Genomic DNA, 15,708 nt, shown 5'->3' with positions numbered 1-15,708 from the left:
CACAGTGCAATTACACGCCCGGCTGGGCGTGTGGCAGCTTTCATAGTTGCTGCAAGTCTTAGAGAAACACCTTTTCAGTTAGATCAGTATTGGCATTATACCTATTTTCTATTTTATATATATATATATATAAATATATATATTTAAATATATATATTTAAATATATATATATATATATAAATATATATATTTAAATATATATATATATATATATATATATAAAATCACAGCTGTAGAATCTTCCCCACAAAATCAGTTCACCTAATCTATTAAAAAATTATTGTTAACATATATTAATTACTACCATGAAATCTAGGGCATGAGAAATGAAACAAAAGCATATGGTATTTGTTTCATTTTATTTATTTTTTACATTAAGAACACTTTTTTTTTTTGGGGGGGGGGGGGGTACATAAGCTACTGAGGACCCAACATGTCTTTAGGCTTCACCCACTGATCGAACTGGTCCGAGGTCAGGAACCCCAGCTTTATGGCAGCTTCTTTTAACGTCGTCCCTTCTTTGTGCGCTGTTTTGGCAATCTTAGCTGCTTTATCATATCCTGTAACAAAACAAAACAAATAAGTTAGCCATTTGCAGTTTCAGAAGATTTGTTAGAGGTGGAAAAAAAAAAAAAAAGTGGGACACTTGGCCTTTGGAGAATTAATTTGCTAGATATTACTATAGCTGTTTAACTCAATTTGCTGTAAATGCACATCAAATGTTTACACCAACTCCTTACTTAAAGTGAAGGTAAATTCTGTTATTCTGGTGTTGATGCATTTAGATAAAAGTTTTCTATGACTTTATCATTTAAAAAAATCTCATTGTGTAATCGTTCACTTTTCTTTATTACTAGCAGTCAAATCAGGACAACAGGTCCACAAATTCTCCCAATTCCCTTTTTTTTAACTCTAGTCAGAATTATTTTTATAATGCCCTGGTATGGCCACTGCAAGGAGGACATGTCTTTTTCAACAGCAATAGCAGCTGGTGACGTGAAAGTAAATTAACATTTGGCCTGAGCCACAACTTGGTCTCCTAAACACTGTGACAATACAAATAACGTGTGCAAAATAACATTAGTGCAAGATATTTGAGTATAATGTTTTGAGAAGTCTCTGATCCTTAAACCTACCTATATGTGGGTTCAGTGCTGTTACCAACATCAGAGATTCACTCATGAGTTTGTTAATCCTGTCTGTATTGGCTTGGATTCCAACTACACAGTTGTCAGTGAAAGAAACACAAACATCGCCAAGAAGTCTTGCGGAGTTTAAAACATTTTTGATCTGAAAGAAAAGAAAAACATACTGTTACATTCAGACATCAATAGCTGCAGTTTGGCACGTCTGTTCACAACCAGTGTCCCCCACACACAATATCCACTCCTTTACAAGTCTGTACAAAAGGAGCACAGCTAATTGTGCAGCCTCCTCCTTCAGCAGGGCAAGCTCAGTCACTCCTATCTGGAGGAATTTGTGAAAAGCATTCAACAGCAGAAGAACCCTTGCAGAAAGACGACCCCAGTATGTGTAATAATTTTGTTACAACAGTTCACAAATAACCAAGGAAAAAATACGTTAAGGCATTTGAGTCACCATCATTCCCCTCCTCAGGTACCAATCAAGGGAAGACATCTGAAAATATAAAATACAGTAACATCTGTCATTAGTGCTCTACTTTGACAACCCATAATGTGCCACTTTTTTTTTTTTTTGAGAGGTGTCTGCTTCTACCAAACTTTATCTTCTGTATAGGTACCTCTCTTGGCTGCTCAATGATTTATTTTTTTCCTTTTCAAAACCATGTGCTATGTACTTAGAAGAAATATGTTCAGATTACTGGAAAACAAAATGAAACAAAAAAACAAACAAAAAACCCAAACCAAAACAAAAAGAACATTAAAGTACAGACACAGTAAGGAAGAGATAAATACTGATTTTTATTATAAGATTTCAATTTTCTTTCAATCATTTCTAACTAGCATAATAAAAAAGCAGTATCAGTTAGTATAGGCTACGAAGAAAAGTAACACATGACATGCCGTTTCCTTTGTGTCTCTTATTTCTAACAAGACAAAAAACCTCAAAAACTTTCCTTTTCTTTCTATTTAGTATTATGATCTTTTCTGCAAGTCACCTCAATTCTTTTTAAACTGTCATCCTTACCCTAACCTCTGTGCTATTCCTTTAGCATCTTATACACTCTACAACCCTCTGATTTGATGCTTTTGTTTATATTCTTTGCCTCAATTTTGCCTCTATTTATTTTTCCTCCTTGGTTTTAAGGAAAAATAAAAGAATAGATAGCCCAAAGACGACAATAAGAATTATGACATGGTGTCAAAACATCCAAATTTCTGTACAAAGTGATTTGTAACCCTCAATTAACTTGACTTTTTAAAATTAAATATACAGACTCAGCAGTATGTATCTTGAGATATCCCACTCACACTGTAGAAGGTAGACATTCTTTTAAATACTTAAATCTAAGACTAATCATTTACAATTGCTCCCTTGCCAAAAGAATGTAATTCCTTGGTATTCAGCAGTAACAGAAGTTAGTAACAGATAGTTGCTAAAGAAAAAAGATCTTCCTTTTTAGCTAAAATACTAAATTATTTTTGGCTTTGGACAAAATTTTATCTCAGTTTGTGTTCCTCTCTCTCTGCTTCCTTAGACTGATGATAAGCATACATTGTTAAGATAAAAGCTTATCTGCACAAGATAGTTTCATGTAAAAAAGATTGCCAGTTCCCTCTAAAAATAACAAGGACTTACCATACGAAATAATAAATTTGTTCTGACAGTTTATTAGCTTCTCTGGCACTTGTATTGACCAAATATTCACTGAGGCTTTTTTACCCACGAGTTATCTCATTGTACAAACAATGATATTAAAAGTCCTAGATATTTAAAGCTTTATGAACTTACCATCATGGGCTTAAAAACATTCAGTTCAAAGTGTCCATTGCTGCCTCCTACAGTAACAGCAACGTGGTTTCCCATAACCTGGGCAGCCACCATGGTTACAGCTTCACACTGGGTAGGGTTCACTTTTCCTGGTTGTGGAAGGGACAGAAAAAGGTTACCAAAGAAGAAGGAGGAAAGGAAAAACAAATAAAAACCCATAGTTTCCTCATTTACCAAATCACATTCAACAGAAGATGTTTTGTAGAAGATTAACACATCTTACTCATCTGTATGTGTGCACCACAGAAAACAAGTAATTTCCATAAGTGATATTGTCCGTACTATTCCAATAATTCGGCAAGGATTTTTAAAGCAGCTATAGGTGCTTTAGCAATATACCAAGACTTTGAGCGCTGGATCAAATGTGCATGAGCTAACCAGCTGTTAATTACTACAGTTCTTAATAGTAAAGAGATTGTAACCTGTCTTTACTCATGCAAGTGAGTGTTTCTGGTAAATCACTACCAAATCTCTATTACTTTGTAATAGAATTCGTATACTATGTTGACTTTGTCAGGAAAAAAAAAAATAGAGTAGCCTCCCAACAAGGAAGTTTTACAGTTGATTTAATTTCTAGAAATAATACTAATAAGAACATTTACTATCTACTTTTTTTTAAAGCCAGATATGATCACAACCTGTTTCTTTCATAATTTATCATACAGGAAGAACATGCTTAGAATAGTTTTGGATATACAATATTCAAATATACATACTTTGAGGGCAAGGAATGATTACTAATATTATTCATTTCTTTCTTAACTTCCCCTACAACGAGATCATTGCAGAAGGAAAAATGTGCATACATAACACTAATCAGGCTAGGAAGAAAATATAGAAGTCAATTTACATTACAATATTACTACACATCACAGATTACATCATTTAAAGCTTGTTTCAGAAAAACCTTAATATAAGAATTGCAGAGATCTTGCAATTCTAAAAGGTTTTGCGAAGTATGCCTGTATTACTGAAGTCATATGTTCACAGATACTACTCTCCCCTACATACTTGCCAACACACAGCACATGCAAACACATATTTTTATGAACACAAATTTTGGTATAATATGGCAGAAGATAAAAACTGACACAAGTGTTGAATCAGGGACTTACTAACATTTAACAGATATTTACCAAACACCACCACAAGAGTTAGAGACCCAAAACAAAAGAAACAGGCAATTTTTCTCTGTACGTTTTCTCTATACCTGGCATGATGCTGCTTCCTGGTTCATTTTCAGGCAGGATGAGTTCTCCTAGTCCAGAGCGTGGTCCAGAACCCAGGAAGCGAATATCATTGGCTATTTTCATCAGGCTGCATGCCACTGTGTTCATAGCCCCACTGAGTTCAACTAGAGCATCATGAGCCGCAAGAGCTTCAAACTTATTTGGAGCAGTGACAAAAGGCAAACCTAGAGGGAAGGGGGGAAATATTAAACCTGTGAAGCGCTTCCTTGCAAGCATAAAACAGATAATCAAGCACATAATTAGCTTAAGAAGAAGAAGTTACTAACACTGTAAGATCACCTCTCTTCTCTAGACTTTTCCTCACATATTTCTTAAACAGATTAGATAAATCTGAAAGTCACTAAAATACAGAATAATATTAAATTTGAACATCTACCCACAACAAAGGTGCAAATCTCAGGCTTTCATGCTGTGTTGCATACTAAGCATTGCTTTGCACCACAAATGTGAATGTCAATAATCTCTTACAAGTTAGCCCAAACTTCTCTATTTCTTCCATTAAGTCAAGTTAGATTCTTGTTTGTCAATCTCTGTGATGCTTTCTGTCAGTTACGAAAATGGAGGTGTTTGCAGCACAGTGCAGACATTAGGATATATAAAAAGTAATCACAATGGAATTAGCTACTTAAAGAAAAAAGACGCATCCGAGGGAACAACAAACCAGACAGAATATGAGAAGGCTGATTCAGAGTAGGGAGGATGCCTGAAACTGCTGCCAACAGCAAGAGCACAGGAGCAATGGAAGTAACAGCTCTATTTACATTAATTAAATGCCTGAGATTTAAGGCTAGGTTCCCTAACAAAAAAACATCTCTTCAGGGCTTTGCCCTGGAAGAAAAGTCTCAGCAGAATTTTACCAGTGGTGAGGGATGCATGCAGGGATGCTGACTGTGGGCTGGACTTCTGCCCCACAACACTACTGATCTGGGCTTACATTGCCAGTTTAAATAGGAGTAGCATAACACCATTTGCTAGAAAAACAGCAAAATTTCTACCAGGTTTTGTAGTTCTTGACAAACACCAAATTCCACCCAACTTGCACAGGCTTCTGAATTGCAACAGCTGCCTTCTCAGTTGCAGAGATCATTCCAAACTTTCCATTTTGCCCTTGCCACTAAACTTCCCCCATAAGAACATGTCGAAGTTCAGTAGTCTGCCCTACTTGTTTTCAACTCCTACAACCTGCCCATGTGGTGCATCCCACTAGTGTTCAGGTGGAAGAGCTTCCTACCACCACCAATGGCTTCCTCAGGCACCAAAACAAGCCCTATACAGCCTCTCAGCAGCTGTTGTTTATGACAAGTTACTTCTTCCCTGTCAGTGTACAAGAAAATCTTGACCCTCTGTGAGACAGCAAATAACTGCTCTGTTAAAACAAAAATACTGCTGATAAGCAGTTTTGGGTTTTACATCAAATTTAGGTGAGAGACATAGGCATTCATTTTGGGGACATTTTGAAAATCAATACTGTGACACAGAAGAACTGGTTCACAGATCAAAAAACTCTGTGGCTCTATAAATTAAATCTATAAAGACAGCATAAAAAATCAGACAGCTAAGTTTTACTTTCACATGAAAAAAAAGGCAGTGGCTTTGGGAGGTCTTTTTTTTTAAATTTTTCTTCCTTTGTGCCAAGTCACTGTAGATTAACCGAGTCACAGGAGCAGAGGTCAAGACACATGCTGGACTAATAATAGAAGCTTGAAACTGTACCCATCTCCAATAAGCCTTGCTAATTTCTGTCACTTTCAGTGCCTTGGGTATAATTACAAAAATACATTCCATCAAAAATCCTAAGCACAAGGCATATAAAATACAACACTAACAGAAAGTTGTTTGTTAAAATATAAAGACAATTTGAGCAGCTTATGAGAATTGTGAAAACAAAGATTTCGTTTGAATTTGACCGTATGTTACATACACTGCTTTACTGATAACTCTGAAATATCATTCCTCACCTGTCAGTTCAGCCACTTTAGCAGCAACTTTCTCAGCAAAGCCAATTCTGGTATTTAATCCTGTACCAACTGCAGTCCCACCAGCTGCCAGCTGATACACTCTTGGCATGGTTGACTCAATCCTAGCCACGCCGTATTTAATTTGTTGCACATAGCCACTGAATTCCTTTGGAAGAAAGGAGGAGAGAATAAAGGAACAGAGACAACAACCAAGAATAAGCATCTAGAATTACTCAGATTTTTAACATGACTGGACTTATTTCTTTAAAAACCTGAAAGCAATGAACTTTGACACAGATGCTAGGTCTTAGTGTGCTTTCATTAAGAGGGAAAAGGTACATATATTAAAAGACTGCTCGCACAGTATGAACATTTACACATAAAACCAGCCTGCATATATACAAATGTATTCACAATGCATCTTTCTCTTGTCTTTTATGTCAGTTGTGTACTTAGCAGGATCTGAATCCAAGGTAAATCAGATCACAGGTTAAATTACTGTTCTCAAAGTACAATTAGAGTATTTTTTCACTAAATTTTAGTTAGTGAAGAACCCACCTGCGCATTCTTTGAAAAAGCAAAGTTTACATGGACTTTTATCAGTTCCATTTAAGCAAATTACCAGATTACTGTAATATAAGCCATTCTTGATAATATGACAACAAATGTCTGCTATCACATATATATAAATATACACACACACACATATATAAATATACACACACACATATATATATATATACACAAGTCATATATCAAGGATTTTTGTTCCAAATACTTAGTAGACGTGTGCTGGCAAAACTTCGTTTATGTAAGCTTATAGATTACAGACTAACTACCTTCTTCCTTTCAATGCCATTGTAATAGATATATCACGATATCTGGCAATGGAATATGATTTAAAAAATAATTTATATCTTACTATTGTTAGAAGTAAAACACATATGGAAAAAGAAATCAGAAAATTTGTGATGCAGTAATTAGAGTACAGCATCCAGCAAACTCCAATAAAGATGAAAATACTTTGAGAGTCAGCCACTTTCCTACTATTTCTCTTAAGCTCTCAATTTGATTTAGGCCTCCTCAAGTTTGCCTCAGTTTCCACCAATATATTCAAAATAATTTTCCAAACAAATGCATAATTTTTTTTTTTTTACCTGTCCAAGCGTAAGTGGAACAGCATCTTGTGTATGTGTGCGCCCTATTTTTATGATTTGGGAAAACTCTTTGGATTTTGCTTCAAGTGCATTCTGTAGCTTCCTTAGTCCAGGTAACAACACCTCATGAACCTCCTGGGCAGCAGCAATATGCATTGCCGTTGGGAAAGTGTCATTTGAACTCTGTGAAGGAAGTTCAAGAAATTTATTTACAAGCTTTTCCCACCATTGTTGCTGTAGGATGTAAAGGTATGGCTTTATTTTCTTTATTTTATGCACAGGAAGAAACTAAAAAGCAACTTAGCAATGTTCCACAAGTCAATCTGCAGGAATAATAAAATCTTCTAAACTCCAGTACAGCATCTTATTGATAAAGTCAAGTTTTTATAACTATACCCACAGAAAGTTAACTACATGAGTAGACTGTTCACAACAACACTGGGGCCAAAAAAAGAAAAATATTTGCTAAAGTAGTTATGAGAGGTAACAAATAGATGGATGATTTTTAAAGCAACTGTAGGTGACTTTAAGACACCTACGTGTTGCTTTGGTAACGTTACATCCATTCCCAGGAGATGGAGAAAGCAAAAAATACCAGGCAGTGATACAACCCAATCAGTGACTTAAACTTCAGCTAATTTGAAGAACGTATTAAGAGTGAATTTTTTTTGTTTTGTTTTGTTTTTTTTTAATCTAAACAGTGGCTATAAGGCAACTTAAAAAAAAAAGCCTTTTGACATTAAAAGTTATATAATGCGAGTATAACAACCTGGCTTTTGTTAACGTGATCATTTGGATGTACTGGGGTTTTACTCCCCAGTTTGCCCCCCAGTATCTCAATGGCTCTATTGCTGATGACTTCATTGACATTCATATTGGTTTGAGTTCCAGAACCAGTCTGCCACACCACCAGTGGAAAGTGATCATTTAACTTTCCTTCAGCTACCTATAATGGAAAAGGAGAGAGAAAAGTTGTTCTACTGGAACAAAACAAAGCATAAACTTGAGAATTTTATAGTCATAATTCAAAGAATGTTCTCCATTATATTTGTAAATATACATGTAACAATTGCGAATTTACACTAAAGTAACTGAGAATTTCAAATAATATCAGATATTAAAAGGACAAAAAACTTTTGCTACACTTTTTGAAGATGCCAAATTCTGAAATAGAGAATATTTAATTTTATTTCATGTTCTACAGTGATCGAAAGAAAATATTTTTAAAAGGTCTTTTAGGTTATACCTTCCATTTCCCAAACAATGCAGATGATTTCATAAGTCTAAAAACATCCCCCTACTTCCCAATTTTTAAAGCAATTTGGATTCTAATCCTCTTGAGTAGGACTAGAGGTACTGCATGCTGGGTCTCCCTTCCACAGTTATTTGTTCAGATTAGTGAGATCTCCTGGGGAAGATAAATGTCTTAAATAGTTTCTCAATCACAGCACATAAGGTGCTTCAAGGTAGTGATCCAGCGTTGTGTATTTCCTTGGGTCATGAGCATCCTTTGGGTGTCAGAAATATCAGTTTTCAGACAGCAGTTATCTGTTTATAAACTCCTCACAGCATGGGTGCACTGCTTTCTCCTAAGAAATTAATCTCAGCAGCTGCACAATTTCATCATGAACACTAATGACAGCAATTGCTTAAGAGATTGGAGACTTCCAAAATGACAATGCTTTGCTTGGCATGTGAAACTTCACATTAGCTGAATGAACCAAGATTCCATTCCCCTCTTAAGTTTTTTCATACTGTTCATCTGGTAAAAGTCACCACTATGCAAGTAATGAGTAGTCTTTAATAGAGGCCAAAACTTACATTGGTTTTATAACTTAAGTATCAAAATGTGTTTGAACATTGTACTATTTCTATAAATGTAGGAAGTAAAATAGTAAAACATTGTATTAAGTGATTTATCAACCTAATAAACAAAATTTACTACCAATAAATGCTTTCCTCTAACAATCTGAGAAATGAAAGAGGTCTTCCCTCAGCCTCCAGACTTCCTGTGCAAAGCTTAACAAAAATATAATGCAAGTTCTAGTATTCTGAACAGTTTGTTCCTACCTCATTTGCCGCCTTTACAATAGCATCAGCAATCTTTGGGTCAAGACCATAATCTTGATTTACTTCAGCAGCTGCTCTCTTCAAGATGCCAAAAGCTCTTATAACTTGAACCTGAGACACAAGAATAAGTTTAAATATGTTGTGGTGGGGTTTTTTTTTGCTTCTTTGTTTCCCCAGAGGGCATTTTCGGAACTTATAGCACAGACCTAGTCCTAAGCCAAACTCCTTCTGAACTTAAATCCAGCAGTAGTCCATCAACCAAACCAAAGAGCAATCAGGTCACAATGCCTATGCTCCCATTAACAGTGACATTTATCCAAGCACTATAGAAAGCAATACACACCTCATCCTTTCATTGTAAATCCAGGTATGCTTTGTGTAGCAAAACAGATTACATGCATTAAAATGAACAAAAAAGGAGAACTGGTTCTATTTCTAAAACAGCCTTTTTGAGGGCAAACTGACAAAGTACTTGCACACTAATCCACTATGCACAGCTACATGTGAAAAGGTAACTTTGTATCAACTGCTGCTACACTAAACATCTTCAATAACAAAGTACATAATGCTATACTATAACAAACTATTCAGTCTTTCATCTTCAGAAAAATGAAAGACTTTTATTCATTCTGGTTATTAAAAAAATTAAGCAACACAGTAAAATAATTATTCAAAAGCATCATTCAGGTTATTTAAATGAAACAAAAAGTATTTCTAACACAGAACAATATCTTGCCATGAAATTTCTACCTTTAATTAAAATCCAAAGTTGCTCATATTCCCAGTAAAAGTCTGACAAGAAGGTATTCAGTCTCACGTCCAAAACACACTTAAAAAGAAGAAATGAACACAGCTTTAAATTACTTACTGGCATTCTTTCTGAAACACCTCCGATCTTGAAGTTCATCGTAGATCTTACAGTCTGAGCACCATAGTATTTGTCACTTGGGACCTTCAGTTCACCAAAGGTATCATATTCTATCCTAAAAGCCTCTTGAGTGGACTATGGAAAAGGAAAATGAAAAAAAAAAAATGTATTTCAAACACTGATCAACAGCACACCATTTTTGAAAGAAGATACAGTTAAGAAAAAATGCACAAGAAATGGGAAAAAACAAGGACACATAGCTAGTCATGGGTATTTTTCTAATTATATCTTCGAAGTTAAGACATTGTTCTAGTTTGAGTACCTGTCCCACCAGAAGTCACAACTACTAATGTGTGTAGTTTAGCTGGCCTGCTGGTGACAGGCAGCACTGCAAGACTTAAGACCTCAACTGCCCACTGCACAAAACACATCTTCCTGACAAAAGACTTAGTGTCTTCTTTTTGAAGAATTAGTAACTTCTCTTACACTTTCCAGAACTGATGTTTTGTTAAAACCAAACTGAAGAACTAGCACAGTAAGAATTCAGGTGGCATCCACCCAGGCAACAGACATGTAACACAATCCCTATCTGAAATCCACACTGCACATGGGATAGAAGGTAAGGGAGCAACTGATTAATTCAGTACCAAGTTACTGATAATTAAGTATCTTCTTAAGCCTAATTAACCAACAACACAGTTGCCCTACCTGTGCAACATGAGGAAGCTGCATCTAGACATACTTTGTGTAATATGCTGTAAGGCAGTTTTCTGTATCAAATATACACCTAGCATGCATTATTATCTAACACAGACAAAGGCAAATTAATTTTAGCTGACATACAGCAATTTTTTACTTTTCATGAAAGAGCCCATTCATTTGTGATGATGTGATCACATCCGCATGCAGCTCTGCAGAGATTATGGGATAGCCAGGAAGCAAGAGCAGTTTACTCTTCCTCCCGCCATGCCTTGGCCAAAGTCCCAATTTTCTGTGAGGAAGGTGTTAATCTTTCCCCAGACAAGGAGATTACCTTCTTGCAGTGTCTTCAGAAAGGGGAAGAAGTCTTTTAAAAGTCTTAATCATAGATGGAGTAAAACAATCCCAGCTCCATGAGTAGGGTACATACAATGCCAGGCTTTGACCTAACCTTGACCCTCAGGGATGAGTCCTGGGGACAGCTTTTTCAGCGCATCAAGTCAGTGTTGCAGAATGTTAGAAACCATGAAGAAAAGCAGAGGATACAAGAAGAAATATTGCTGTGCCACCATGGGTCATCTAGATTCTGAAGTCTTTCTGCAGATTTGGTTCTTTTAGCTCAACAAGCATATTATTGGAAACACTTCAAAGAAAGGCAATATGGCCGATGAAAGGTAGGGAACAGCTTTCTTAAGCCAACTGACTTTTTCATTATAAAAAGAGACAACTTGGAGTTTGAAGGAAAACTGAGGTCAATAAAAGCATTAGCAGAATGGCAACAGGCATTAGCTGCTCACTGTCTCTTCCCATACATGAAACAGTCATGTTAGGCTAGCAAGAGTCAGGTTTAAAGGCAGGGTAAAGAAGCAGCTCTTCACAACAATAGCAGACTGACAGAACTCCTTGCCAACTGATACTGTGGTTGCAAGAAGTCCACACGAGTCCAGGGAAAGCGAGATAAGCTCGGAAGTAAGATCTAAACTGGGTTATTATACAAACCACAGACTCGGGAAAATCCTCTGGGTCAGAGTAAGAGGAAGGCATTGTGTGTGTTTGTGTAGTTCTCACTCTTCCCTAGGTGTCCACTTCTGAAGCCAGACTGCTCCTCTATTTTCTTGCTTTGTTTGCTCCTTGCTAGGTGAGACTTGGTCTTCTTGGACAGGAGCACAGCCAGGTATTGGGCAGAACACTCTCTCCAGCAACACTGACATTCTGCAGCAGCCAGTCCAGGTCCCCATCATGGCAGATGTCAAGCTGCAGGTGGCAGTGGCATGGGGGGCAGTGTTCCAGCCTTTTTACTCTCCTACACAGCATTCCAAGCTCTGCCATCAGACACTCCAGCTCCACTTGCTTAGGGCACTCTTGCAGAGTAGGTCATGCATGGGACCTAGGAGAAACTACAGCCCAGCCCACAAACAGCAAGGGTTAGAGCTCTCACATCGCTGTCCTGCTCCCCACACCTTGTGTTGTGGTTGATGCTCTCCCAGACACTGACCACACATGAATACAAAGCTTAGTGCAGACTAGTAGGTCATTCCTATGTTCTTTAATCCTCTTTATCCTATTTTAATCACCTAGAATTCATTTACATGCTAGCACAGAACAGAACATAGTCAACATTTATTTGGTATCTTACTACCAAAAATGTTTTAATAGGAATGCTTGTCAGTTTTATGGTGGGTGTCCACATATTAATATTCCAACAAAAGATATCACTGATGCCTCTGAATTCCCTGCTTTTGATATTTGGATACCTTGTGTAAGCAGCCAATGTCAAGCTTTTCCTACAGCTGGATAAGCAGAACCAATTCAGTTCCAAGCTCAGCTCTTGACATTGTCACTAGTTCAATCACCAAAAGTTAAACTACCTGTAGCCTTTTAGACAAAAAAACTAGTGATTGCACAATTGATTCCTCAAACTTACATAATTCCAAAGTCAATAATGGTGAAACAAAGATAAATAGGATCAGTACCTCCTCGTGCAAGTACCTTTTCACAATCCTGTTACGAAAAAAATAATTTCCCTAGCTGATTCCACATCCATAAACTCCAATGAAGTTAACAGGGTTACATACTTTAAGCTGAATGTCATTTGCTGACAAAGTAACAGGTGACATTAGGTAAAAAAGCAAAGTGATATTTTCTCATACCTACTTAAGTAACTAAACTTCAGCATTACCTTCAGATTAATGTAGCAGCCTGCAGAAGGCACTGAATTTTTATGTAAAAAACCATCCTTCTCCCACTCCCTTAGACAGAATTGACCTACGAGTAGCTTTATGAGCTGAAGGTCCCAGTTCCTGTGTATGTGCTTTTGCCCTGTTGCAGGGAACTAATCAGCTCAAACTGACTGCACCATAACTCAATACAAATTTTGAAATGGCAGAATTGCTGCAATAATGTTTCCCATGGAAAACTACATTCTTATTTAAGGATGCAGCAACTTTTGTATGTAAGTATTTCAGTTCAAAGAATCATCATTTTTAGCATGTCAGAACCAATCTTTAAAGGCCAGCAGAAAATAGAATTTGTGTTCAACTGCTCTCCTTTAGCAGATGAAGAATATTTCCATTTTTAACTGTAATTTCTCCTTTATAATGCGGAGTCACAAATTCTGAAATTTACTCTTTAGAAACCGAAACCAAATATTTTACAACATTCAGCTGAAGGACCATTATGACGACAATTCCACTTAAAACATCTTGTGCAACCTGGCTCCAAGTTAAGGTAACACAATAGTCATACCAAAGCAAAATATGCATGTTTGGTTGTGTCTATATGAGGGGTTCCAAAACACCTCTTGCTGAGGAAAAAATCTCTGCAAGCATCAAAAAATAGCATGTTGTTTGTTTGGTTTTTAACTTAACTTGTTGGTACATTTTTGGTGGTCCTCTTGGAAATAAGAACATAAAAATTTTCCTGTAAGAATTCAAGGGCTACTTGAGTTCCAGATTCACTGAGGGACATTTTGCTATAACTTCAGCTGTTATTTAAACCCAAGCAATTAATACTGTCTATTTACAGGACAGGTCATATTTCTGACCAACAAAGATCAAAATACATATATTTCATGTAAGACTACAGCCTTTCATAAACACAGGGTCTTCAGCAAGTGAATGAAGACCGTGATTCATAATGTTTTTCTTGAATGATGCCAAACAGAAAAATAAAAAAGGGAACCACCTGACAGGCCAATTGCTTATGAGTTACATGGTCTCCTCTGACAAAGGTTTTCTTATACAGGTGCGTTTCATTCACCATGCAGTTTACTCATTCATCTGGAAGCTTGTGTTTTTAATGCAATTTTGCATACCATAATAAATATCACAGACTGGGATGTAACGTTCTAGTTAAATTTATTAACTAATTTAGTAAACTAAGTAATAAAATTAATACATTAACTAATCAAATCCTAAATATCTCATTTTCTGCTGGAATTCTTCTGAGTCTTGAGTTACCTCTTTGTTTTAAGGAGTGAACTTAAAGCACGTGAGACTAAAGTTTCTATGCAACAAACTAAGTGTTAACACTGAGATTCAGGTTTCCTTATTCAAATAGCATTTTCATTTCGACACCGAACCGCACACAATAAACAAGTCACACTTGCATTTCAGCCTGACAATCAACTGACTATACTTGAACAAGAGGCCGTTACCAGCTCTTAAGTTTTCAGGCAGTCTCAAAGATTTTCCAGATACCTCCATTTCTGTGGGGATACAGGTTTTTTTCGTTTTGTTTTGTTTTTGGTAGCTCAACAGCTCTAAGAAAGGGCATGACATTTCTGTGGAAGAAGCTGCCGCACACCACAGCTGTGTCACAGCAGGTCCTGCAGTAGCACCTTTCCTGTCAGCCTGGCCGCACTCAGAACGTAAATCTCACCCCCTGTGCAGCGCACCCGGACAGCTGCGCGCTGCAGATACCACCAGCCGGGCCCTGGGCGCAACCACCACCTCTGGGCTGCAAATCTGCGGCGCCCCGCCGCAAGGCGCTGGGCACAGACAGGCCCCTCAGCCTCCCCGGCGGAAGAGGGAAATGGCAGCGGAAGACCGACCGGGGCTGGCGGCAACGTCTTCCCGGTGCCCTTCCCGCGGGGAAACACCCCGGTTAAAGGCCCCAGTGCCCGCCGCCCTCCGTCTGGCCCGATCGGCAGTCGCCGTTCCCTCAGGCAGCGCGTCCGCCGGCTCCCCCCTGCCGTCCGCTGCTCCGTCGGTGGTGGGAAGGAACGAGGGAGGGGGAGAGCGGCCGAGGGTCGCGATCACGGCCGGGCGCGGGGGGAGGAGTCAGGGCGGCAGCGGCAGTTAGAGGTCACCGGTGCCCCCGTCCCCCCGCCCCGCCGGGGTGCTCACCATGGCGGCGCGCGGCAGCGGGCCCCAACGGACGGCGGCGCGCGGAGGCGGCTGGCGCGCGAGGAGTCCAGCGGCGCAGCCCAGGCGGCGGCAGTTGCGGAGTGAGGCGTGCATGGCGAGGGCGGCGGGGAGCAGCGCCGGGGGCCGGCCGCGGGGAGGGAGAGGGCGGGGACAGCGGGCCCGCCCCGGACGAGCGTCAAGGTAGTAGGGGCATCCATCACCGCAGAGGCTGCATCGCGCCAATCGGCTGCCGCGGGCGGGAGCCGCGCTCAGGCGAGGGGCGGCCAGCCCCGGGAGAACCGCCTCAGTGGCGGGCGGGGCCGAGGGGCCGGCGTCTGCGCAATGGCGGGTTGAGTGCGGCCCCCGCCCGGGCGCCCAGGGCAGGT

General features: G+C 38.8%; 1 protein-coding gene across 2 annotated transcripts; it reads right to left on the bottom strand.

Annotated features, from left to right (window-relative positions):
* Window positions 1-408: 408 nt before the first annotated feature.
* On the bottom strand, window positions 409-15,664 carry FH (fumarate hydratase). 2 transcript variants are annotated; one of them, XM_080339839.1, is made up of 11 exons: window positions 15,323-15,432; window positions 11,976-12,373; window positions 10,278-10,412; window positions 9,410-9,520; window positions 8,109-8,285; window positions 7,340-7,522; window positions 6,183-6,348; window positions 4,185-4,388; window positions 2,936-3,063; window positions 1,138-1,291; window positions 409-561 (listed from the first exon to the last, which is right to left on the bottom strand). In XM_080339839.1, the coding sequence occupies exons 2-11, from the start codon at window positions 12,018-12,020 to the stop codon at window positions 419-421; spliced, it is 1,446 nt and encodes a 481-aa protein (XP_080195965.1). In that variant the 5' UTR covers window positions 12,021-12,373; window positions 15,323-15,432; the 3' UTR covers window positions 409-418. The 2 variants fall into 2 exon arrangements, with proteins under 2 accessions (XP_080195965.1, XP_080195964.1); XM_080339838.1 differs by lacking the exon at window positions 11,976-12,373 and having other exon boundaries at window positions 15,323-15,664.
* Window positions 15,665-15,708: the final 44 nt, after the last annotated feature.

This window comes from Nesoenas mayeri (assembly GCF_963082525.1).
Source record: "Nesoenas mayeri genome assembly, chromosome: 2".
Taxonomy (NCBI): Eukaryota; Metazoa; Chordata; class Aves; order Columbiformes; family Columbidae; genus Nesoenas; species Nesoenas mayeri.
The sequence above is the reverse complement of the archived record's forward strand: the minus strand, read 5'-3'. Positions and strand labels throughout refer to the sequence as shown.

What these genes read in the sequence shown, in the direction of transcription:
- FH (XM_080339838.1), bottom strand. Translation starts at nt 15,436, where the DNA reads ATGCACGCCTCACTCCGCAACTGCCGCCGCCTGGGCTGCGCCGCTGGA. An exon ending in GTGTTTCAGAAAGAATGCCA is followed by an intron (nt 9,521 to 10,277) that starts GTAAGTAATTTA and finishes CTTGTGTCTCAG; the next exon opens with GTTCAAGTTATAAGAGCTTT. An exon ending in ATGTTTTTAAGCCCATGATG is followed by an intron (nt 1,292 to 2,935) that starts GTAAGTTCATAA and finishes CTTTTCTTTCAG; the next exon opens with ATCAAAAATGTTTTAAACTC.